Below are 24,823 nucleotides of genomic sequence, written 5' to 3'. Positions count from 1 at the left end.
ATTATTGAAACTAACTACAGACACTGAGCTTGTAAATAATCATGACTACTTGTAATTGTACAACTAACTGGGAAGAAGATGGGGGGATATATCCAGTGTCTCATTTTTCTTTGAATAACTAGCTAGACACTAAATACAGAAGAAAAGGGGGAAAATGTTATCATATGGAACAATGTTGTTTATATTTCCGACATGACTCATGAACAAAAGCTTTGTGAATTTGGACTCACCGAGTTCATCTATCTGTTTCAATAGTTCAACAGCATCAAGTCCCACGGAGAATTTTATGAAAACTTGCACAAAAGGGTTCCTTAGAGTATTCTAACAAATAATAATTAAAAATCAGTTTCAATACAAGAAAAATCATGTTTGACATTGTCTCTCTAATAACCACCACAGTGAAATGCAGTAACCAGAACTGGGCATGATCAATGCACTGTCTTGCAAAGGCTCACAGAGAAATCCTTGAGAAGAAAAGAGAAGATTGGGGGTTGGTAATGACTTGACAGGCTGGGCTGTTGCTTGTCCATAGATACAAACTGGTCAGCATGCACAGTGGCCAGATGTGACTACAATTATCAACATTAGAAAATTATATTCAATTTAACAGAATTTTTCCTCGTAGGTATATTATTCCTTTTTACCGTATTCTATACACAATGTTGTGATTCATAGTTGAACTTTGTTCACTTGAAACACAAACAACTCTCAAAAATCATGATGTCTCCTTGGAATCTGACATCACAACTGATTTGTATTCAAGTTCTACTACTTCCTAGCCCAAAGCCTTCAGCAAGTACCTTTTCCAGTTTCGGGTAACCTTTCAGTGAAGTAGGTAAGAATGGCTCATCACATCAGAATAGTCCATTTCGATTACTGTATTATTTTTGAACTGTCATAAGTGCAACTATGTGAATATGAAAGAATACATTGATGATAAAACTTTAAATTCTATCAATGGAAAGACTGAAAAATTAAAAGAAAAACCTAATTGCTTTAAAATATAAAGGCCTTTCTAGCTATTTGCCAAATTAGAAGACATAACTTCTACCACTCTAGGAGTGCTATTAGCTAAAATCTGTTGAGCTCTTATAATACCATGTGCTGGGCATCATCTTACAGAGTTTAACTTGACTTTCTCACTTTGTTTACAACAACATTTTCAGGTAAGTGCTATTATCACCTCTAAGTAATAGATGACAAAGCTAGGGCTAAAGAAGCTATGTAAATTCTCCTAAGGACACACAATTAATAAGGGCTAAGGGAAAAAATGAAGGAGAGAAGTCAACTCAATTAAAGAAATGTTTTTTCATCCTATGTGTAAATTCATGGCCTGGTTTTTATGTAAACGAGGCTTGATTGTCCTTTTAGAGCCCAGTTTGGTACAACGTATTCTCGTGTCCTTCTTACTAGTGTCTTTTGTATTATTGTCATGGGGATGAATGATTAAGAATAACGTACTAGTCGAGCACATATATAATAGAATTAGTTTGCTAAATCCATAGCTACTGAGGGTTCTAAGAGCAGTTGGTGGCATGTTGACTGATGGCTAGCTACCATGCAGCTACATGCTGTGATAACAGTCCTTTAAGGTCTGTTTATCAGGAATTAGCTTCTGCTTCTTGGAAAATCTGTATCAGAGCATTACTAACAAATAAAGTACTGTGTTAGTTGCAATCTGGAGACAATCCATTAAACCCTATTTCAATTCTCCCATAACTCCTTTAACAATCAATCATATGATATCTAATAATAGGTACAATGTATATTATTTGGGTGATGGATATGCTAAAAACTCTGATTTGATCAATACTAATCCATGCATGTAGCAAAATGCACTTGTATCACATAAATGTATAAAAATTTGAAAAATACCAAAACACCGAATGCCTCCACATATGTGATCTTCACAAGTCTGTCATTACCAATATACTAATTTTAGAGATCCATAAACTGCAGTTCACGTACTTTAAGTCATTCACCTAAGGGTTCACAGTGGCAAAGCCAGTTCTTGTGCCAGAAGTTTAAAATTTCAAATTCTGTGCATATTTATAATATTACATTTTTCCTTAATAATTGAAAAGAATTTATTTTGTTCTGGACAGAATCAAGATCCTTCCATTAAATGATGATCCCTTTATGAACACAATCCCAGAGATTCTAGCAAATCACTGTACTTTAAAACCATTATGTATAGAACATGTCCTGTTAATTTACCACGTTAGCTGACAAAACTTTTCTTAACAAAATAATTTGTGGCTTTTTTTTTTCTCCTCATGGAAAAAAAAGTTAGGAGAAAATAGCAATGTATTGTTTAGGAAAATATATTTGTCATGAAGTACTATCTAAGTAGCCTTCATTATCTGAGACTCACTAGAAAAGACCACTTAAAATGAGCATGCTTAGAATTCGAATCAAAAATTAATAGGAAATTGGGGGGAAGACATTTGATGAAGAGTTTATATTTATTAAATATATTAAATATTGTAGAAATTTATTTAACCCTTTATGATAAAATTTGGGTTATAACTATAACTGTGCATTAATTGTTAGTCAAAACAAAGACTGAATAAAAGCACCTTTGGGGTGTAACTTTTCTGACCATCTCATATCATATAATATCCTTCATTCTAAGCTTAACTTCCTAAGCATGATCATAAAAAAGGGCATTATTTTCCCAAAAATATTTTAGGGCTCCATTAATCTTCCAAGGGCCTCTCTTTGATATGTAAACCATTCTCTTGAAGCTCCTAGGTTGTCACCATTCCTGCCAATTTTCTTTTCTCCAACTGATTACTGGGCTAATTCCGCCGCTCCATCTTCAGTTGTCAATAGCTCTGTGATTGGAACATTTCCCCACATTATTTGCATCATCTTCAGAAATTCCTGCCTTGTTGTTTGTTTGTTTGTTTGTTTGTTTGTTTGTTTGTTTGTTTTGAGAAAGAGTTTTGCTCTTGTTCCCCAGGCTGGAATGCAGTGATGCAATCTCAGCTCATTGTAACCTCAACCTCCTAGGTTCAAGAGATTCTTCTGCCTCAGCCTCCCGAGTAATTTGGATTACAGGTGCCCGCCACCACATCCGACTAATTTTGTATTTTTAGTAGAGATGGGGTTTCTCCAGGTTGGTCAGGCTGGTCTTGAACTCCCAACCTCAGGTGATCCACCCTTCTCAGCCTCCCAAAGTGCTGGGATTACAGGCGTGAGCCACCACACCTGGCCTAGAGCACTTTTTCCAATGATAACTTTTGCTTCCTTATGTGGCCTTAAACGTAAATTCAGATAAATACTTTAATGAGAACACCTGTATATAACATGTTAAACTGAATTTGGAATTTATTAACACATGTGTCATAAATTTCTACCATGGAATTCCCCAAGTTTAATGTTCTCTAGCCTATTGGTATTTTAGAAATTCTAGTTAAGATAGCAAAGGAGAGTAATTTAAAGCAGAGAAATCAATACCAAGCATTTTTTATAGCATTTTACTTTTGAAATCCTGATTTACATCACTAGTTATGTCTCTAGATCAACTTGTAAGATGTCTTCTCTGAATTACAGAGGAGCTGCAGTACCAGAGGTGAAGTTAGCCAATTATGAACGTGAGTGGTAGTTACCCTGTCTCAGACCTTCTCTCTGGAAGAGAGGCAACTTAATCTGTTGAATATGGAAAATTACTCTCTGCCCATTCACAGAATGAAGGCAATTAAAATCTCAAAGAATTCAAATTCCTACTAAGTTGAATGACAGAACCATCTCATACCTGGAGCATTGGAATTGCCTGGTTTAACAGATGGAAGGAATTCATGAAAAGTGGCGACTTATCCATCCACTCTTGAGATTTTTCTCTTAATTCCGCCAGCTGTCTCAGAGTTACGTTGGACTTAATGACAAAGAAATAAAAGAGGTGAGATCCATTAGTATTTTGTCTATATTTCAACAAGGTATCTTAAGGTTGTTTTGTTACATAACTTCAAAAGACAGTTCTAAAACATGAAGTTAGTACAAAAATTTGCCAGAAATTTCCCACATGGTCAAAAGTTTCAAATGACAGCTTTTATAGGGTCAAGTTCATTTATAAAAATTCTCCATAATTTAGGGTTTGATTCACATCCAGAGTGAGTTTACAGCCAAAATGAAAGCATGACTTCTGGAGTTCTTACCAGTTTTTCATTTTTACCAACGATACACTTAACTTTACTACTAAAGAAACGTCCTAGTTCAAGGATAGCAGAAGGATATTCTCATGTATTGCTGCTGAGAATAGATATGTTAGAGGTTTTTGGAAAGCAATTTGACAATAGCTATTAAAATAAAATATAATATCCTTCAGCCCCTCAATTCTGAACATTCATCTTATTGAAATAAAAATACTGCTACATAAAACTATATACACAAAAATGTTTGTTGCCGCATTGTTTACTTTAGCAAGAAACACATACACACACACACACAACATTGGAAACAAAATTAATGCCCAACACCTGATGATTGGATGAGTAAATTCAGTGTTATTAAAAAAAATTGCAATCTTTAAAAAGAATGCATTAAATTATACCTATTGAGTTGGAAAAATTTCCACAGTGTATTCTTGTATGAGAAAAACTATATATAGAAAAGGATTAAAATGTAGTATCATTTTAATAATGCAATGACCTCAAAGGACTCCGTATATGAATATACGTGGTATAATAATCTATAAAGGATTGGAGTAATAGAATAAATTATAGGAAGATGCATATATGAATGCTAACATACATTAGTTTATATGAAAGGAAGAATAAGATCAAGATAAGAGGAAAAGGGAGGTGAGAACCAAGTACAAAAGGGGGAAAAAAAGACCACACTTAAAACATAAGCTCATATGCTGGTGAGGTTGTGGAGAAAAAGAACACTTATACACTGTTGGTGGAAGTGTAAATTAGTTCAGCCATTGTGGAAGACAGTGTAGCAATTCCTCAAAGACCTAAAGACAGAAATACCATTTGGCTCAGCAATCCCATTACCGAGTATATATTCAAGGGAATATTGGTCATTCTATTATAAAGATACATGCATGCATATGTTCATTGCAACACTATTCACAATAGCAAAGACACTGAATCAACCTATATCCCTATCAATGATAGACTAGATAAAGAAAATGTGGTACATGTACACCATGGAATACCACACAGCCATAAAAACGAATGAGAGCATGCCGTTTGCAGAGACAGGGATGGAGCTGGAGGCCATTATCCTTAGCAAACCAACACAGGAGTAGAAAACCAAAAATCACATGTTCTCACTTATAAGCAGGAGTTAAATGATGAGAACACATGGACACAGAGCAGGGAACAGAAGCAGGGAGGATGGGAGGAGGAAAAGGATCAGGAAAAATAACTAATGAGTACTAGGCTTAATACCTGGGTGATAAAATAATCTATACAGCAAACCCCCATGACAGAAGTTTACCTGTGTAACAAACCTGCACTTGTACCCCTGAACTTAAAAGTTTTAAAAAAAAATCAACAAATAAATGTTCATTTAAATTGAAAAACAAAATTCATATGTAACTTAATTTATGCAAAACTACATAGGAATATATAATCTGTAGAGCAAATAAGGTATTAAATCACAATTTTTATGAAAATGGACAGAGATCAACTTGAATGTTCTTTGATAATATCTCTGTCCACTATTCTGTAGAATATAAATATAATGTTATGTTCATACAATTATAGTTTAATGGCCAAGGAATGGTGAAACAGATTTTTCTTTTACTTTAGCTCTGTCATTTTAAAAGTACTAAGTTTATAATTCAAATAATTAAAGCCAACTTTAGAGTGAGAGGGAAATACTATTATGGTTAAATGAAGTAAATGGTAAGTATAGTTAATAATGTTATCTTATTCGACATCTATCTTCTATATAAATGAGACGTTAAATTGTACAACTAAATTGTACAACTAAATATGAGGCCAAGAATCTATACTTCAGGGATTGTTTTGTTCCAACTAGTTATATAATGCTCAATATTACTTTTCTAGAACGATAATTTTACATACTTTGAAAGTTAGACACCAGTTGTAGAGAACTTTTCTGCTTTTGAGATAAATGGAAAATCTGAGGTCTTGCTTCAACTAACCTCATTCTCAAATGTTAACATGGTTCATATCTCTTCAAAGGGCTCCCACCCAATCTATACTGCTTGCACATATCCAGGGCAGAAGTTGAGAATTTTACTAACAGTTTCAGAAAGCCAAGGATAATAGTAATAGTGGGTAAGATATAAAGAAATGAGTCAGCTAAAGTAAATTTGGAAGTTGACTACTTAAAAAAATCTTAATACTCAAAATAGAAACTGAGTTATAATGGTCAAACCTTTTCCATTATTGCCTTTGTGACTGGGTTATACGGTGCATACAAAATTCTTCCCAACAACATAGGTTTCAAGAAAGCCCAAATCACAGGTCCAGCAGGCATGTTAATGATGTCTTTATAAAGGGAGAAGCAAAATGACGCTGGAAGAAAAAAGTGAAATAAAACCATTTAATAGATGTACTTCAAATCTATTTCCTCAAAGCAAATTGACACAGATTATTCTTATCACACACAAACATACACGCCCTAGTACTTCCTATATTATTAACAGATGTGAGGCATCTGGTGTCAAAGTAAGAGAGCATAGTAACAAATCTTTTTTAGGTGAGAGAGTTTAACCCAATAAGCAAGCCCAGAATAAGTGACGGCATTTTGCCAAGAGGAGATAGAAAACGTGAAAGCCACATTTCAGAATGCCTAACAGATCCATTTCACCAGCACTTACTTTTTAAAAAAAAATACACAAAACCAACCACTGGGATAGTACCAGACACGTAAGAGCTGTTCAATAAATGTTTGGTGAATGAATAAAAAGATGAATAAATGAATCCAATTGCTATACTAGACACTCATATATTATTTGAATGAGCTCACTCATCACATTTTGCATCTCCAAGTTTATAGATCAAGTAAATGGTTTTGATGTGCCACTAAACATTTATGGTTCTGCTGCAGTCATGCAACTCTACCATGTGTGATAAAAATTCTAATTCTAGAAAGTTAGGGAAAAAATATCAACCCAAACAGATTTAAGGCAAGTTTTTATATTGTCTAGAAGGCTCAGTGTTGACTGACAAAATCTAAGTGTAGTATTGTAGTTAAGATGACAGTCTTTGTAGCAGAGTACCTGGGTTCAAATGACAGCTCAGGCACTTCCAAGCTGAGCGAAACTGGCCATGTTACTTACCCTCCTTGTACTTCATTTCCCTGTACTAAGATTAGTTAATGTATATGACATTCTTGACATGTGGTAAGTGCTTTATACTTATTTTCTATTTTTATTCTTGGGGAAAATTAATACTTCATTTATCATACAAAACTAAGACAGAATAGACAATATTCTTATTGTCATTAAGAACAATTGCCATGCTTATTTTAAAGTATACTCACTGGTTTTTATGGGAATTCCATATTTTGAAGCAATTTGCTCTTTACTTAATTTATAAGTCAAAAAATCCTTGGTGTGGTTGCCTTTTGGCCTCTGGGAAGAGGGCAGCATGGCAGTTAAATATTCAGTGGTAATTCCTTGGGAACATAATGCTTGGGAGATGGTGCTAAATGATCCTTGGGGTGTGTTCATTCGGTTGTTTCTGTACATCACCTGTGAGACAAAAATCCACGATTTACTGACACTATGTGAGCTTTAGATGCTATTTGAAACAACAGAGAAAGAGAACCTGATAATACTTAGAGTATCCTTACAGTTTCCATAATTCCTTTTATACGTGTATCCCAAATGTAAATGAAGAACAATAAACTTCACTAATAAAAGTGGCAAAAATTTTTGCTAGGTAGAAGAGTTTTCTTGTAGGTGGTTTTTTTTTTTTTTTTCCAATGTACTACAATTGAAGCTGAATGTATTATAACTACTCAGTATGACAGAAGGCATTTTTCAACAAGAACATTACTGGGTGACTTTTCTACCTGTGTTAATGGAACACTTCTGGGCAGATGCATTTGTTTCAGGGATCTCATTTTGTCTAGCAGCGGATGTGTGCCAGAGGCCATCTGATTGAGAATCTCTCTTAGTCTTATGAAGAGCTCCATCATCTTTTCTACTGGCTTTTGATCTTTCCTCGGGAAAAACACCTAACATAAACAGAATAAAAATAATTGCTTTATGTGGAAAAATGGAACCCTCATGCGTTGTTGGTAAGGTTGTAGGAAGGTACAGCCACTTTGGAAAACATTTTTGAAGTGTATTAAACAGTTAAATGTAAATTTACCACTCAACCTGACAATTCCATTCCTGGGCGTTTATCTAAGAGAAGTGAAAACATGTCCGCACAAAGGTTTGTATGTGAATGTTTATAGCAGCATTATTTACGATAGCCAAAAAGGGAAAACAATCCAGGTGAGTGGACAAAGTATATATTCTTAAGATGGAATACTATTTGGCAATGAAAGGAAATGAAATACTGATACATACACAACATGTATGAAACTAAAAACAAATTATATTAAGTGAATGAATCCAGGCAAAAAGACCACATATTTCATGATTCAATTTATATGTAATATCTTTTTAAAAAGGCAAATCTACAGAAACAGAAAATAGATTAGAAGTTGCCTGGGCTAGAGATTGAAATGAGAGGTAACTGCAAATAGACATGAGGTTTCTTTTGGAGGTAATGGAAATGTCCTAAAAGTAGATTGTGGTAATAGTTGCACAATTCTGTATATTTACTAAAAAAAAAATCATTGAGTTAATCACTTAAAATCAGTGATTTTATGGTATATAAATAATGCCTCAATAAAGTTGCAAAAATAGATGATTTTATAAGTCATAAAGGCAAATGTCAATTACATATTTCTTCATGTATACTATTGCTCAAAAATAATATAATATGCACCTAAAATTAAAATAAAACTGTCAAAAGGCTTATATGATTTATCAGGCTAAGTCGTTTTAATCCCATAATGCTTACGTGCTACAGGAAGAAACACTGAAAATGTTTTAAAATTTTAATGTAATTTTTGTATCCTCTTATTTCATTTATTCAGAAACATGAATTGAGTGCCTGCTGTGTTCCCAGCACTGGGTGAGGTGATGGCTATGCAGTGGTGGTCAAGCTGGCACCATCTCAGTACTCAGGGAACTTTGATCTATTAGGAGGAACAGATATCAAACAAGCCAATGAACCAAAGGCTGGAGCATATGAGAAGGTAGGGAGTGTTTAGCTAGGAAATCAAAGGAGACCTTCCAAAGCAAAATCTCAAAGAATGAGAAAGAACATACCATTGAAAGAACAACAAGAGGAAGGGCATAGGCAGAGGGGCAAAGCTGTCTGAGGTCCATGAGGAGAGAAAACTCCTGATATTTCCAAGGAAGTCAAAGACCAAGATTATGAGCACAAGATTCAGCTGGGGAGGTAGCTTTGTGTCCATATCTCCCACACTGCACAGCTCTCAGTCATGAAGATATGGTTACCTCAATAGCAGAGCTCCTAATTCCAAACATATTTTGAAAATTAGAACCAACCTTGGTTTCTATTTTCTACTGCAGTTCTGCCAAAATTCTAGGCTGTCCCACACTAATGTGAAATAAATTGGCATGCCCATGTTTAATGGCTAGACTCAACAGCAAATATTTAGTTTGATATCTGCTCTGTGGAGGCATTATAAAATTAGAGTTAAAATTTTAGGTGGAGTAATAATAATAATTTCATGTCATATGTATTGTAGGTTATAGTTTATGTAAAATAACCATTGGTTGAGTTAATGGGTATTTGCTGCATTTCCCTACAGGCCAGGCACTGTTCTTTGCATTTAAAATATTTCAGTGAACAAAGAAGCCCCTGTGGAACGAACATACTAGTGGGGGCAGACAGCACACACGTTTTTAAAATGGGCCAAGCACGGTGACTCATGCCTGTAATCCCAGCACTTTGAGAGGCCAAGGTGGGAGGATCACTTGAGGTCAGGAGATCAAGACCAGCCTGGCCAACATGGTACAATCCCGTCCCTACTAAAAATGCAAAAATTAGCCGGGTGTGGTAGCACACATCTGTAATCCCAGCTACTCAGGAGACTGAGGCACAAGAATTGCCTGAACCCAGGAGGCGGAGGCTGCAGTGAGCCAAGATGACACCACTGCACTCCAGTCTGGGTGACAGAGAGACTCTGTCTCAAAAAAAAAAGTTTAAAAATGAAAATGTAATGAAAGATATAGTTGGCTGGAAGTAAAACAGAAACCAGAATAGGAAAAGGGGATTTGAGAGTGCCGTAGGTAGCATTGGTTGCATTTTAAATAGTGTGGTCAGAGTAGACCTTACTGAGAACATCCATGTTAAGCAAAGGCAAAAAAACAAACAAACAAAAAAATAGCCTTGCAAATCATGTGAAAGGTTGTCTCTGGAGTTGTGCCACACAGCCAGGGTCCAGAAAGTAGACAAGTAGGTAATGAGATTTTAGTGATGAGGAATCATTGTGCAGATCATGAGGCCCTTGTAAAATTTGGGAGTTTACTTAAATCAAATGGAGATCCACTGGAAAGTTTTGAGCAGAAGGGTGATATAATGAGACTTTAAGTTTTAAAAGGATCACGCAGGCTGCTTGCAAGGTGGTAGGGATGGGGGTAGAGGGTAGGTGTGGAAGCAAGGGATATGGTTAGGAGACCACTGCAGAAATACAGGTGTGAGATGATAGTAATTCAGAACAGGATTACTTATAACTAGTCCAAAATATTTTTTATCCCTTTGGCTATGTCTCAAAAATATGTCGGCTATTTCCTTTCAGTTGTGTTTACTACAGAGAAGGACAATTCTTCAGTGTTTTAAAACATGTAAATATTTTGACCCAGGTTAAATTTGGGTGAACATAGGTGCTTAATTTTCCTATGTTCATATTTTTCTTTCAGTTATTTAGTAAATCAGTACTCATAGAGCATCTGCATATTGCAAGATGAAGTCAATGCTCATTTTACTAAGCTCTAAGAACGACCATTTGTTTTTCCTTCAGGGTAGGTAATGGTAGCCTCTATCTAAGTTGATAAAGGAAACATGACATTTTTTTAGAATGCCATTTTTAATTAAGAAAACACTTTTTACTAATTTTTTAACCCTACCAACTTCATGTCTGTTCATTGTTAAAAAGAAGTAATTGCAACATTTGCATTTTACATTTTTGAAATACAACATTTGTATTTCACAGTAACAGTACGTATTAAATTTAATTATTGGTCTCTGATACACAAACCGAGAATTAGTAAGGCAATATATTAGTTTCCACATCTATAAAACATGGAAAATTGCAATAAGTGATCTCTAAGATTGCATTTAGCTTTAAAATAATGCAGCAATTCCAAAAGCTGAAAAAATGGATCTCATCCTTCATACTATCAGAGAACATACATGTGTAATTAAATAGTTTTATATAAATCATGAATATAAACATATTTAACCAATAGCAACTTGCCTTGTATGTGAAGTTGTAAACGTTTAAGTAGTGCAGAAGAGTGAGTCCGATGAGGTAAGACTGCCAGGATCTCTCTGAAAGAGACAGGTTGCAAAATTCCTTCATTGCGTCTTCCAGTTTGAGATTGGTAATATTAGTATCACAGGAATGCAGCCAGAACACCTGAGAAATAATCTGCAAGTGGAGGAAGAAAAGTATTTCAGCTGTGAATCATTCGAGAGTCAACTGTTCATTTTATGAGGTTTTTTTGTATACTCTAAATTTTAAACTATGACAAAAAGTCCTCAAGAATCAAACAACTTTTAATCTAAAGCAATAATTACTATTAATAAAACGATAGATAATTAATGGTTCACTTAAGAAATAAGATGGGAGGTCGGGCGAGGTGACTCACACCTGTAATCCCAGCACTTTGGGAAGCCAAGGTGGGTGGATCACGAGGTCAGGAGTTCGAGACCAGCCTGGCCAACATGGTGAAACCCCATCTCTACTAAAGATAGAATAAATTAGCCGGGCGTGGTGGCGGGCACCTGTAATCCCAGCTACTCAGGAGGCTGAGGCAGGAGAATCGCTTGAACCGTGGAGGTGGAGGTTGCAGTGAGCTAAGACTGCGCCATTGCACTCCAGCCTGGGAGACAGGGTGAGGCTCTGCCTCAAAAATAAAAGAAAGAAGATGGGAAAAAAGAGACAGGGAGACATTCAGGATGACTCCCAGATTTCTTGCCTGAACAGCTGGGTGAATGATGGTACCAAGAAAGGTAAGTGATTTGGAGTAAGTTTGGGGAAAACATTAGTTTAAGACTTTGCTCCCTATAAAATCTTACTCTTAATAAATTCAAATTGCACTTAATTTTTGTAATCATTCAAAGTTATAATCTTAGGCAATACACTCTGTGGGTCCAGAGATGTAAAGCAAAGAAAAAGAGCTCCAGACCATATAATCATGTGAATCACCCATCTTGAACAGTAATGCTCCTGTAGATAGTGAGGTATGACTGCGCAAAATAAGATATCATCTTCATTGCCACCAAGTTGAAAAAAAGAGAAAAGGGTATAACATTCAAGGCCGTAGGAACTTTTCACTCTTTCCTCTTGTAAGTAATAAGAATGTACACTCTCCATTTACATGTTTTATTTACTAAAATGAACCTGCTCTATAGAAGCCAAAAACGTGATTGCTGAAATTATATCTTAGGATCAAATAATCAAAAGGTAAGATTAAAGGGAAAAGATCAATGAATATTATTTACTAGTACAGTAAAGGCAAAGCTGTTTTAATTTTTGTATGGGGGAACCAATTAAAATGACAGGAGATAGCTGCAACATTTTTTAAGAGGAATCTTAAAGGCTTTTTAGAAACTTTATCCAACATTGGAAAATAACTGGGCTGTGCTTAGAAATGACACACTGTGTCACACATAAGGTTTGAATGGATGAGGCCTTAAGCTCTTCAGCTCTTTTGGAAAATTTCCATGACACTTCCAGACAATTGACTTGGAAAAAGAATAAAAGATAAGACATTTTGAGGGGAAAATCCTATTACCAAAATATGAAGAAATGACATTATTCATTTTCACATCAAAAAATGTTTACTACAACCACAAACTTAGCCTTAGTTCCCTTGACCACATCTATTGTATATGCTATGTCTTGCTGTGGGACTTTTAAAAGTAAAATGAGTATCCTTTTTATTTTAATTGTAAGCAGTAGTAAGTACTCTCCACATATTTTTCCCCAATTAGGTTACTTAAGTTTGACTTTGATAGCATTTGAGTAGGTACAAATTCACCTCAGACAATGTGATTGCAACAGTGAATATAATTCTTTAGTGATGGCATCCATTGATTAAGGAAGCCATCTGGGGGTAAGGAAAAGGAAAGAACAAAGGGGCATGGGAAAGGAGAAGGAAAATATAGAAAAAAGGGACACATAGTGATAATATTTCTTGCTTCAGAATTTTTCATCTATTCTTGTACTTAAGAATTAGGCCTCCAGCATCACGCTACCTGCATCCTTTAAACTATACTTACAGGGCTACAGTAACCAAAACAGCATGGTACTGCTAAACAAAACAGAGATATAGACCAATGGAACAGAACAGAGCCCTCAGAAATAATACCACACATCTTATAACCATCTGCATCTTTGACAAACATTGACAAAAATACGAAATGGGGAAAGGATTCCCTATTTTAATAAAGCGTGCCTGGGAAAACTGGCTACCACATGTAGGAAAGCTGAAACTGGTCCTTCCTTCACACTATACAAAAATTAATTCAAGATGACTAGAGACTTTAAATGTTAGACCTAAACACCATTAAACCCTAGAAGAAAACTAGACAATACCATTCAGGGACATAGCGCATGGGCAAGGACTTCACGTCTAAACACAAAAGCTAATGGCAACAAAAGCCCAAAATTGTACAAATGTATCTAATTAAACTAAAGAGCTTCTGCACAGCGAAAAGAAACTACTGTCAGAGTGAAACAGCAACCTTACAGAATGGCAGAAAATTTTTGCCATCTTAGTCATCTGAGCAAAGGCTGCTAATATCCAGAATCTACAAAGAACTTAAACAAATTTACAAGAAAAAAAAAACAACCCCCCTTCAAAAAGGTGGGCCGCAAGATATGAACAGACACTTCTCAAAAGTAGACATTTATGCAGCGCAACAGACCACATGAAAAGATGCTCATCATCACTCGCCATCAGAGAAATACAAATCAACAACCACAATGAGATACCATCTCACACCAGCTTTAGAATCGCGGTGATCATAAAAAGATCATGAATTAACACGGTGCTGGAGAGGATGTGGAGAAATACGAACACTTTTACACTGTTGATGGGATGTAAACTAGTTCAACCATTGTCGGAAGACAGGTGTGGCGATTCGCTCCTAAAGGATCTAAGATACTGAAATTACCATTTGACCCAGCCAATCCAGTTACTGGGTATATACGCCAAAGGATTATTAAATTATGCTGCTATATGGCCTGCTATAACGACACGTATGCATCAGTATGTTTTAGGGTTTGGCACATTCTACAATAGCAAAGACTTGGGACCAAGCCCAAATGTCCATCAATGACCCCTAGACTGCGATTAAGAAAATAATGGGGCTACATATTCACCATGCGAACATATATATAGCCATAAAAAAGGAAGAGTTCGCTGCCTTTGTAGGGACATGCATGAATCTGAACCATCATTCTCCAGTAACACTATTGCAAGGACAAAAACACCAAACACTGCATGTTCTCACTCATAGGTGAGAATTGAACAATGAGAACACCTGGACACAGGAAGGGGAACATCACACACCTGGGCCTATTGTGGGGTCGGGGGATGGGGGAGGGATAGCATTAGGAGATATACCTAATGTAAATGACGAGTTAATGGGTGCAGCACACCAACATGGCACATGTATACATATGTAACAAACCTGCACGTTGTGCACATGTACCCTAGAACTTAATGTATGAAAAAAAAAAAAGAATTAGGCCTCCAGGTTTATCACTTACATAGACAATTCACCAGCTTAGCATGCAACTTCTCAGTGTTTAACTGGTAAGCGCTCAACAAATGCTAAATGCTATTTAAATTTCTAAGAACTGCATGTAAGTACAAACACACGACACCTCACCTCAGCTCTGTTATCAGGGATGGGAATGGCCAGCAACTTGTCAATACTCCTGTTGGACATTCCTGTTGTTCTCCTTAGATCTTCTTTCAGCTCTTCGACATTTTTAAACATTTCTATTAACTGACCTGCAAGAAGAAAAATGTAAAACGAAAACACATGTTGGTTTGTCAGGTCACTCTTTTTAGTATGACTAACATAGAGAAACCTTCTAGCCTAAAACATACATGCCTTCTCAGGGGCAGATGTCTCCCAGTTTTTGCAGACTTTGCATATTTAGGACCTATTTCTATCTGATTTAGATTTGTTCTTATTATGATATCATAAACCCAAGGTAACAGATTGCTCTGGGTTATACATTTTCCTTAGGTATCTACACCTCAAGGTTGATTTAAGGAAAATATGCTTTCCTCACAGATTTTGATCACATAATGCACTAAGTAAATATCTCTCCATTTGATTTAAAATAACACAGGTTCAATATGTTTTTTAATCTGGGATCACGTAATATTGTCAATTTGGACAAAGTTTGATAAATCCACACATAATGCCACAGAGCATTTTTCTTTAACTACAGTCACACTACAGTTATAAAGGGTTTTTACAATCATTATCTCACTTTTAAATAGAATGTGTTTAACTTCAAACTCTTTTAGGGGAGTGATTATAAGTCTTTCATTTCTGGGTCATTTATGGCACAATAAACAATATTTTGATTTTAGCAGATTGTAATAATCATCCTGCAAATGCCTTTCCATTTCTTTTAAGAATCCTTCATGCAAATATACCTTTTTGAACCTAGTGCCATTCCAATTTTGTGGCTGCCCATTGTCCAAAATTCTGAATGCCTTTCCTTTCAGTATTGAGGAATTATGCAAAGAAGAAACATATTGCATGATACATCATGTTTGGAATACTAATAGAAAGTTCTGAATTGAGATTTCTGTAGACAGCAGTACATCCTTTTGGTTTTTTTTTCCATCAGATTATTTTCACAGAAGCAAGTAAATTTCATCATTGCCCTTGCAGCTGACTATCGAATACACGTTAATATATCAGAGAAACAAAAGGTGAATGGTCTAACGAGTTAAACTTTTGAAGATCTTTTTGCTGTGAAATCAAATTTCCCTGTTTCATTCTCTGCTAGCTTTCTGTGTGTTTACTTTAGACAAGTAACCACATTTGAATGCTTCAGGTTTCTCATGTGTAAGGGCAGATAGCAAAGCGAGTTTGGTTGGGAACTTCAAAAAAAGCCTTTCTTAAACTGCAGCGTGAGAATCACATGCATTCTAATAAGACAAGATTTAAAATGTGGATGGGGAAACACCTGGCTTTTCAGAAGCATCTGCACTGTTATTGACATGCAGCATGACTTCTACGATCGGTATTAACAGAGTGATATTTTCCATGTAATTCATTTGCAGTGCCTGTTCTAGAAACCTGAAACAAAACAGAAAAGAAGAAATTCAACTAGGTGTATCAATATTTTGAAAGAGATTTCACCAAGGAAGAAGACAATGGAAAAACTTACTGATCCAAATTTAAATTAATTTTGCTTGGATCCCCAGTCAGCAAATCTCTCACTTTTTTAGATATGAGATTGTCATGGTACAGTAAGCTGGCTGCTATTTCGGTGCCCAGCTCTGCTGCTTCGAGGAGTTGCAGATCAAACTCACTGTCTTCACACAGGCTCCCAAAGCTCATATCAGAGAGCTGGCATGACTTCTCTATCAAACTGTAAGTTTCAGATTCACAAAGAAGTTCGGTCAAGTTTCGAAGTTGAGACAGCTTTCCAAAAAGGGAAAAGAGCAGGAAATAGATTAGTAACATTTTTCTACATATATAGTAGTTGATAATAAGTAACCACAATCGATTTCCTTTAAGAGAAACATTCTGCAGATGTATTTGGTTAGTTGGCATTTGGCGTTAGTTTTATTATGAAGTACTACTCTCTGTCATTTGAGTTTATTATTCCTGTAAGAACTTGATAAAACTTTTGGGCCTATTAGAACTGTCTTTCTCTGTGGAGTCACAGGTTTAAAAAAATGTAGTTTAGTTTTATCCAGCTTAACTCACAAATACTTTGACTAATTTTATATTTTGACTTACATTTTAAATCATATGTAAGGGCAGATAAAAGCAGGTTTGTTTTGGAACTTCTAAAAGCATTTCTTTCTCACACCCATTAACATGGCTACTATTAAAAAAAAAAACAGAAACTAACAAGTGTTAGAGAAGATATAGAGAAATTATAACCCTTGTGCACTGTTGGTGGTAATGTACACACACACACACACACAGTGGTATATTATTAAACCTTAAAAAGGAAACAAATTCTGACACAGGCTGCAGCATGAATGAACCTTGAGTATACTATGCTAAGTAAAATAAGCCAGTCTCAAGAAATGAAAGGTGAATGGTCTAATAATGTATGATTCCACTTGTATGACAAAGTACCTAGAGTAGTCAAATACACAGAGGTAGAAGCAAAATGTGGGTTGTTAAGGGCTGGGGAAGTAGAAGATGAGGAGTTGTTTAGTGAATATGGAATTTCAGTTTTACAAAATGAAATGAGTTCTGGAGATTAATTGCACAACAATGTGAATGTACTTAACACAACTGCACTGTATAGTTAAAAATGGTTAAGATAGTAAATGTTATATTTATTTTACCACAATTCTTATTTTTGTTTTTATTTTTGGAGACACGGTCTCACTCTGTCACCCAGGCTGGAGTACACTGGCACGATCACAGCTCACTGCAACCTTGACCTCCAGGCTCAGGTGATCCTCCCACCTTAGCCTCTCGAATAAGTAGCTAAGACTACAGGCATATACCTGCACTCCTGGCTAATTTCTTGTATTTCTTTTTGTGGAAACAATGGAGTACATTGGCATGATCACAACTCCCTGCAACCTCAACCTCCGTGCTCTGGTGATCCTCTCACCTTAGCCTCTCAAGTAAGTAGCTGGGACTATAGGCATATACCTGCACTCCTGGCTAATTTTTTGTAGAAATGGGGTTTCACCACGTTGCCCTGGCTGTTCTCTCTCCCATGCTGAAGCCATCTACTGGCCTCAGCCTCCCTGAGTGCTGGAATTACAGATGTGAGCCACTGTGGCCAGTCAACAATTTTTAAAGGTTAACAAAAAATTTTAAAAGTCTTTCTTGAACTGCAGCATGAAGATCACATTCATTCTAATAAGATTGTATTTAAACTAAGGACAAGAGATACCTGATTTTTTGGAAGTCTGCACCACTATCGACCTTATCTTCTTCCCTCTTAGGTATTGTAGGATACTGGGTGCTTTTGTCTTTAAAAGGGCTTAAAAATCCCACACCCAGAGGAAAAAAAGGAAAATGAAAATCAATAATTTCCTATCCTGTCAATGATATTCCTCTTATTATCAGTTCACTATGTTCTATGTGTTCTGAGGATATATTCCATGCCCTACAACCTGGGGAAAAAATAATATATGCCTCTGGGAAAGCAAATTCTTTTGTGCTTGGAAGCTACCCTAGAGCTGTTTCTTTTTTCTTTTTTTTTTTTTTTTTTTTTTGAGACGGAGTCTGTGCTCTGTCGCCAGGCTGGAGTGGCAGTGGCCCATCTTAGCTCACTACAAGCTCCGCCTCCCGGTTTACGCCTTCTCCCCTGCCTCAAGCCTCCCGAGTAGCTGGGACACAGCGTACGCGCCGCCTCGTCGCCGGTTCTAGTTTCTTTTGTATGTATTTGTAAGTAGAGACAGGGTTTCACCGTATTAGCCAGGATGGTCTCGATCTCCTGACCTCGTGATCCGCCCATCTCGGCCTCCCAAAGTGCTGGGATTACAGGCTTGAGCCACCGCGCCCGGCCGAGCTGTTTCTTTTAAGAAGGGAAATAAATTGAAACAAAATCCTAAGAAGCAAATATATGTGTCATTCATTGCAGCTCAGTTTCCAATCAGAAGTTACAGTTTGACCAAAATGAAGTATTTTATGGTACCGGCAAATGTTTGGGAATATTTATTTCTGTATTATCAAATAAGAAAGGCACAATGATGTGTCTTTAATGAGCGATTTATAACTACACGTAGGTTATAGCAATTAAATGTTGGTCATCTTAGATAGTAAATATCATTGGTCTATTTTCCATTGTACTTAATATTATGATTGACCTCTGAGTTCGAACTATTCAAAAATGGGTTTATATGTACAAAAATTCTACTTACTAGTGCTATCGCTATGAGAAATTTTCCATTCTGGAATAGACCCAATCACTGTACCACCTATAACTGCATTTGCCACTCTAGTCTTTCTTTTGATTTTCCAATTACTAGATATGATTAAACCTGTAATAAATGGAGTGAAGCTTCTATACTACATTCTCCAGTGACTTGTTTTTGGTAATTTATTAAATAAAAAGATAAATTCTGTTGGGCTAATATATTTGTATAAATTGAGCTTTGAGGGTGTTGTACATTTGAATGACTTTTACCCAGCAGAGACTCAAATGTGTTTTTTAATTGTAAGTTTGGTGTACATATGTGGGAAACCAGCAAAAGTCCATATAGTATGGTCGTGGCTTAGTGAGATAAAAGTTATAGAAGAGGAAATTGGAAATCTAGCCACACTGTGGCTAATAGACTTCGTTCTCTGAAATAAAAATATGATTCAGGGCCAATAATGTGGAATGCATTGAGAAGCATATCCACCAAGGAGAAACATTACTGTCATTTCATCTTTGTCATTACTTACTACTTTATTCTGAGAACAATATAGGCATTAAAGCTCTAGAAGCTTCACAGGTCATTAATAATCAACATAAATTCAGTGAATTACAATTCTTTCTTCAAAAACGTGTCAACTTCAGATTGCAGATTGGCCAAAGCTTCACGTAGAGCCCTTCTCTCTTTTATCACGAGTAAAAGTTCAGGCTTAAAATAGAACAACAGATGACTAACGCCATTTCCAGCTGTGACTGAATTCTCCACTGCCTGATGCTTTTCAAATGTATCTGAATCAGAATCGTAAGTGACATGATGGTATTGACCTCACAATAGCATGTGCATAAAATGATAAAACAGCAATATTCCTGGGCTCTTGGTGGGGAAATAGAGAGGAAAATGAGTCTATTTAAAATTTTACAGGTTTTACACAAAAAATATTGTGTTATTTGTATTTCTGCCCAATACAGGAACAGCCACTTTATGCATAGCTCCCTAATCAGGAAGTTATTCTTCCCAACAAAGCAACTGGAAAGAAAAAAGATAAAACAATGAAGGAAGGAGAAAACACAAAGGTTCAAGAGGAGCAGAATAGACAAGGAGAAAAAGCTAGGAAAAGTCACCAATGAATGACAGCGTTCACCCCCATCTTAGGAATATCATGAATAAAGCATTAGATTGGGTGTGGCCTAACTGATGGTCACAGTCATGATGCTAATTATCAGAGTGAACAAAGCAGAGGAGTAAGAGCATAAGTAACTGTGAAACTCTAGGAGTTTGTCTTCATTCTTTCAGTGATAGGTACTGAGTGTTTCCCATGTGTCATACTCTATGCCAGGTGCTGCGGATGCAATGGTAAAGGAAGAGACCTGGCAATATTCCTCATGGAGCTTGTGGTCTAGGACTGAATGGGTCCCGTCAATTTCAAATAGCAGCCATGCTTGTTATAAATGACAATAGATTTTCTACTCCAAGGAAAAGAATGTAGTTTATTTCCACTTCTGTGGCTTCTATAACTTTTTCCATAATGTAACCCTCAACGAGAGCATTATGTTCAAATTGGGGATGATGTTTTAAATTATTTTTAGCCCCAGTCCCATCCAGTTAGTATAAATGGTTGAGACTATGGTGTTTCCATTCCCCTAGTGTATATTATGTGCTTCCTGGTGACTTTCTAAGTCAAGAACTACAGTAAGTAATTGCCCAGGGAACATGACTACATTGTCAGTACTCTACTTTAACACCCTCACTTTTTCATACATGCATGAATCAAGCCTTAAGCTCCTATTATGTGGGGCTTTAGGGGTGTTGAAAGCATAATTTCATCAGCTTAAACTCTAGTGAGGAAAACAGACCTGACGTGCAACAAATTATAATGCCAAGTAATGAGTTCCAAATGCCAGAAATCTCACTGTCATTGGAGATGTCATCTCATTAGAGATGTCTCTTTCTAAAATGCAAATTTCACCTTCTTCAAATATATAACTTTCATGATCAAATTCAAACTCCTTGACAAGGAAATCAGGATCTAGGCTCACCCTCACCCTGCAGCCCTCTTTTCTGCCTATCACATGGGCATATTCTGTTCCAGCTGAACACATGACTGCAGATACCCTATACCTGTCTTTCAACTTCACACCTCTATCTTCTTAAACTCAGGACTCTATGTCTAGAATGCACAACTAACCTAATTCTACACAGACTTCAAAACTCAGAGAAAGCATTATTTTGTCTACAGAATTTCTTCTCTCCACCTCTGTCCCTTACAATCCATATTAGATATCCCTCCTCCGTACACAGAAGCCTCTATCCACCTATCACAACTCTTAATCTCACTGCATTACAATTGTCGGTCTGCTTTTCCATCTCCTCCACTGGATTGACTATAAGCACTTTGGGGTCAGAGGATATGTCTTACAAATAAATAGATTAGTATTATGGGAGTACATATAATTGATAAAAAAAATGAATGAATAAATATTATAGGAGCACAGAAGAAAAAGTCATTATCCTGGCTGAAAAACAGCAAGAAAGGTGATACTCTTATATTATAGAAGAAGTGATGTTTAAACTTGTCCTTGAGGGATGAGTAGGAATTTTCCAGATGAATGTACAACTTCCTTCTCATTTGCACAAACAAATTAAGATATTGCTAAATTAAGTATATTGGAAATTTTGATGCATGTGGAAGACTAGGGCTAAAATGTAGGTAATGGTAACTAGCACATTTATTTGTAATATACACGGACATAATGTTTTACATGCCTGCTTAATTATACCATGTTCACTATACAAGTCATCTTGCTTGCCCTGAATAAACCAGTTCTAATTTCACTTTGTTCCTGGCTATGTAAATCCAATTAAATAGCTATTCTTTCTAGGAAAACAGCTTTCAAATTTTAATCGGTTTATTTAAAAAATAAACTAAATTTCATGATAACCTGTATACTATATGCATGAGATGAAGAATAATAGACAAATAAGCATAAAGTGATTCCCACATTAGAGTTATAAATTTTTTGGTTGCCTTTTCCCACATTCTCTAGTATCATAAATTTTAATATGACTTACTCATTTTAGCTTCTGATGACAATAAAAGTAGGGTGAACAACATTTTGAGATTTTTGTATGTTGTGAAATCTAAAACATCAGCTTTCAAAATCTACTTTTACAGATTTTAAAACTATGACATCTCAAATTAGAAATCATGAGTCCTTTTTCAAATCTCTTTCAAATTGTGAAGTTTAATATGATAACTATTATTAGCCATTCCCTTATGAATGCACATACTGTAATTAGGCTCTTTGGGGTCATTTCATGCAGAGATCTCCACTGATTAAAAACAAAATACCATTATATAACATAAAACTCTTTAAAAACTTTTTTTTTATTCATTTTTTTTTTTATAGACAGGGTCTCACACTGTCACTTAGGCTGGAGTGCAGTGGTGACAACAGCTGATTGCAGCCTCAAACTCCTGGTCTTAAGTGATTCTTCCCACCTCAGCCTCCTGAGTAGCTGGAATTACAGGCATGAGCCACTGCATCCAGCCATAAACTCTTTTGACACCATTTTTCTAGAGTCCTAAGAAGGGCCATTATAAATCTAGAGTTAAAATAGGATCATTATTTACAAAGATCAGATTTAAAACTTAAAGTAAAAGTATATCTTATCAAATATTATGGGAAGTGTTAAGGTTTATGTTTTTTCTTTCATGGCTTACTTTTGATTTTAGGACTTCAGGAACTGGAGGGAAGTAATCCTCATAGGAACCATTTCGAAGAAAAGATTTTTTAAGTCGTATTGTGGACTGCAGGAGTCTTAGATTTTCTGTAAAGGAAGGGAGAAGAGTTACTTTATGTGAATTGCAAGGTCATTTAGGAAACCAATTTGAAAGACACCTCTATCCTGATTTATTACTAAATTTTTCCTAAGATAATAGCCTACTTCAATATAAATATAAGATGAGTGAAAATTTAACCTTTATTTGAACCATGGGGACAACAGAATTCATTATTTTAAAAATATTCTCTGCTTAGAGATAAAAATACTTATAGCAAAGGTGCTACATAGTTTTGGCTCTTTGTGAACTGACTATGCTTTTATTCCTGACTTTTGGATATGCTATATAACTGAAGTATCTTGGAGAGAATAGGTTGTAGAATCACTGTGATATAAATATGCCTTTCCAACCTTGACTAATTCATACCTTGCAAACAAAGACCAGACTTAAACATTTGTTGTGCTATTTGCTTGCCATTAACTCTCAGAAAACTATTTTTGGTGTAGGAAAAAAGAATGTGTGTGTCCTAGAAAATGTGAGAAAATAGGTCTTTTCTCTCAAAAAAAAAAGAAACATTTGATTAAATATAATCTTTGTGGTTGCCCATATAGGGAGAAAATTGCAAATAAAGTACGTAAGGGTAGAAAATAAAAACAGTCTGGCACAAAAATGCCTTTGTTTATGTAATTTACACCTGCTTTTAGGACTCTGTGTTATCATTCCTTAACATTTTTTAACAACTAAGATTATTAAGAGCATAAAAATGTCATGAAGGGTCATTTGAACCTCTAATGACTCTGGACACTTGGAAAATTTGTCCCAGTGGCCATTATCATATTATCCATTATATGGCCATTATATATTAAAGTTTGTCCAGGTGGCCAGCTAGTGCTAGCAGCAGCAACAGAATAATATGATAATATGACTACACATTCCCTTTGTATATCAAATCACCAGACTGAAACCGATGCATATGGAAACTAAGATTTTACAAATTTTCTTTCCTGTGTAAGCAAATGCCTCAAAAACTCACTACTTTAGAACAGAGGTAGAAACCGTGAGCAGCATTTTGACTGCTAAGAACAGTATTACCTGGTGAACCCCTGGCCAAACTGTCAGTCACATTTCTCACACATGCCAAGTAAGGAATATAAGGACTATTTGCTGATATATTTAAGAGGGCATCTTCAAAGTTTTCCAGAATTAGGAGCCTGCAGAATTAGAAAAGAATATAGAAATTAAGTCATATGAAAATAAAGCAAAGACATTTTGTTGAGATCATTTTGGTCCCTGGTTGTTAGGCATTGGTTGACTCGGACATTGAAATACTAGGCAGTTGGATGTCTTCCCCCATCCAGTTTAACTGTACAAGGGCAGTACTACTCTGCCTCCTCTGAGGACTTGCCTTTTCTATGTGTACTATCTTTATATTTAATTATTTTAATATTCCATCATAGGTCATCTTAAGGCAATTTCTAGGCACACTTACATGAAAGAAAAAGGTCAATGGGTGAGGGTTGCCAGGTAAAATACTGGACTCCCAGTTAAAGTTGAATCATAGATAAACAATGAATAATCTTTTTGTGTATAAGTACATCCCATTAGTCCTGCAATTTTTTTCACTTTTCTTTTTATTTTCTAAATCTGGCCACCCCCTTCTGACTCTCCGATTCTTCTCGTCAATTGAAAGCTAGGGG

At 35.9% G+C, this 24,823-nt stretch overlaps 1 protein-coding gene across 1 annotated transcript in view; it reads right to left on the bottom strand.

The window, feature by feature from the left end:
- Positions 1–24,823, bottom strand: part of ABCA12 (ATP binding cassette subfamily A member 12) — a 221,857-nt gene that overhangs the window by 76,961 nt on the left and 120,073 nt on the right. Inside the window, exons 10-20 of the mRNA XM_017893499.1 lie at positions 24,219–24,337; positions 23,067–23,173; positions 16,672–16,928; positions 16,468–16,580; positions 15,144–15,268; positions 11,497–11,670; positions 8,005–8,169; positions 7,471–7,681; positions 6,361–6,500; positions 3,761–3,880; positions 231–321 (exon numbers count right to left, since the gene is read on the bottom strand). Of these exons, the coding sequence (XP_017748988.1) occupies positions 231–321; positions 3,761–3,880; positions 6,361–6,500; positions 7,471–7,681; positions 8,005–8,169; positions 11,497–11,670; positions 15,144–15,268; positions 16,468–16,580; positions 16,672–16,928; positions 23,067–23,173; positions 24,219–24,337 (1,622 nt within the window). The remainder of the gene's footprint in view (positions 1–230; positions 322–3,760; positions 3,881–6,360; positions 6,501–7,470; positions 7,682–8,004; positions 8,170–11,496; positions 11,671–15,143; positions 15,269–16,467; positions 16,581–16,671; positions 16,929–23,066; positions 23,174–24,218; positions 24,338–24,823) is intronic.

This window comes from Rhinopithecus bieti, unplaced genomic scaffold (genome assembly GCF_001698545.2).
Source record: "Rhinopithecus bieti isolate Rb0 unplaced genomic scaffold, ASM169854v2 scaffold_23918, whole genome shotgun sequence".
In the NCBI taxonomy this organism is placed as follows: Eukaryota; Metazoa; Chordata; class Mammalia; order Primates; family Cercopithecidae; genus Rhinopithecus; species Rhinopithecus bieti.
The sequence above is the reverse complement of the archived record's forward strand: the minus strand, read 5'-3'. Positions and strand labels throughout refer to the sequence as shown.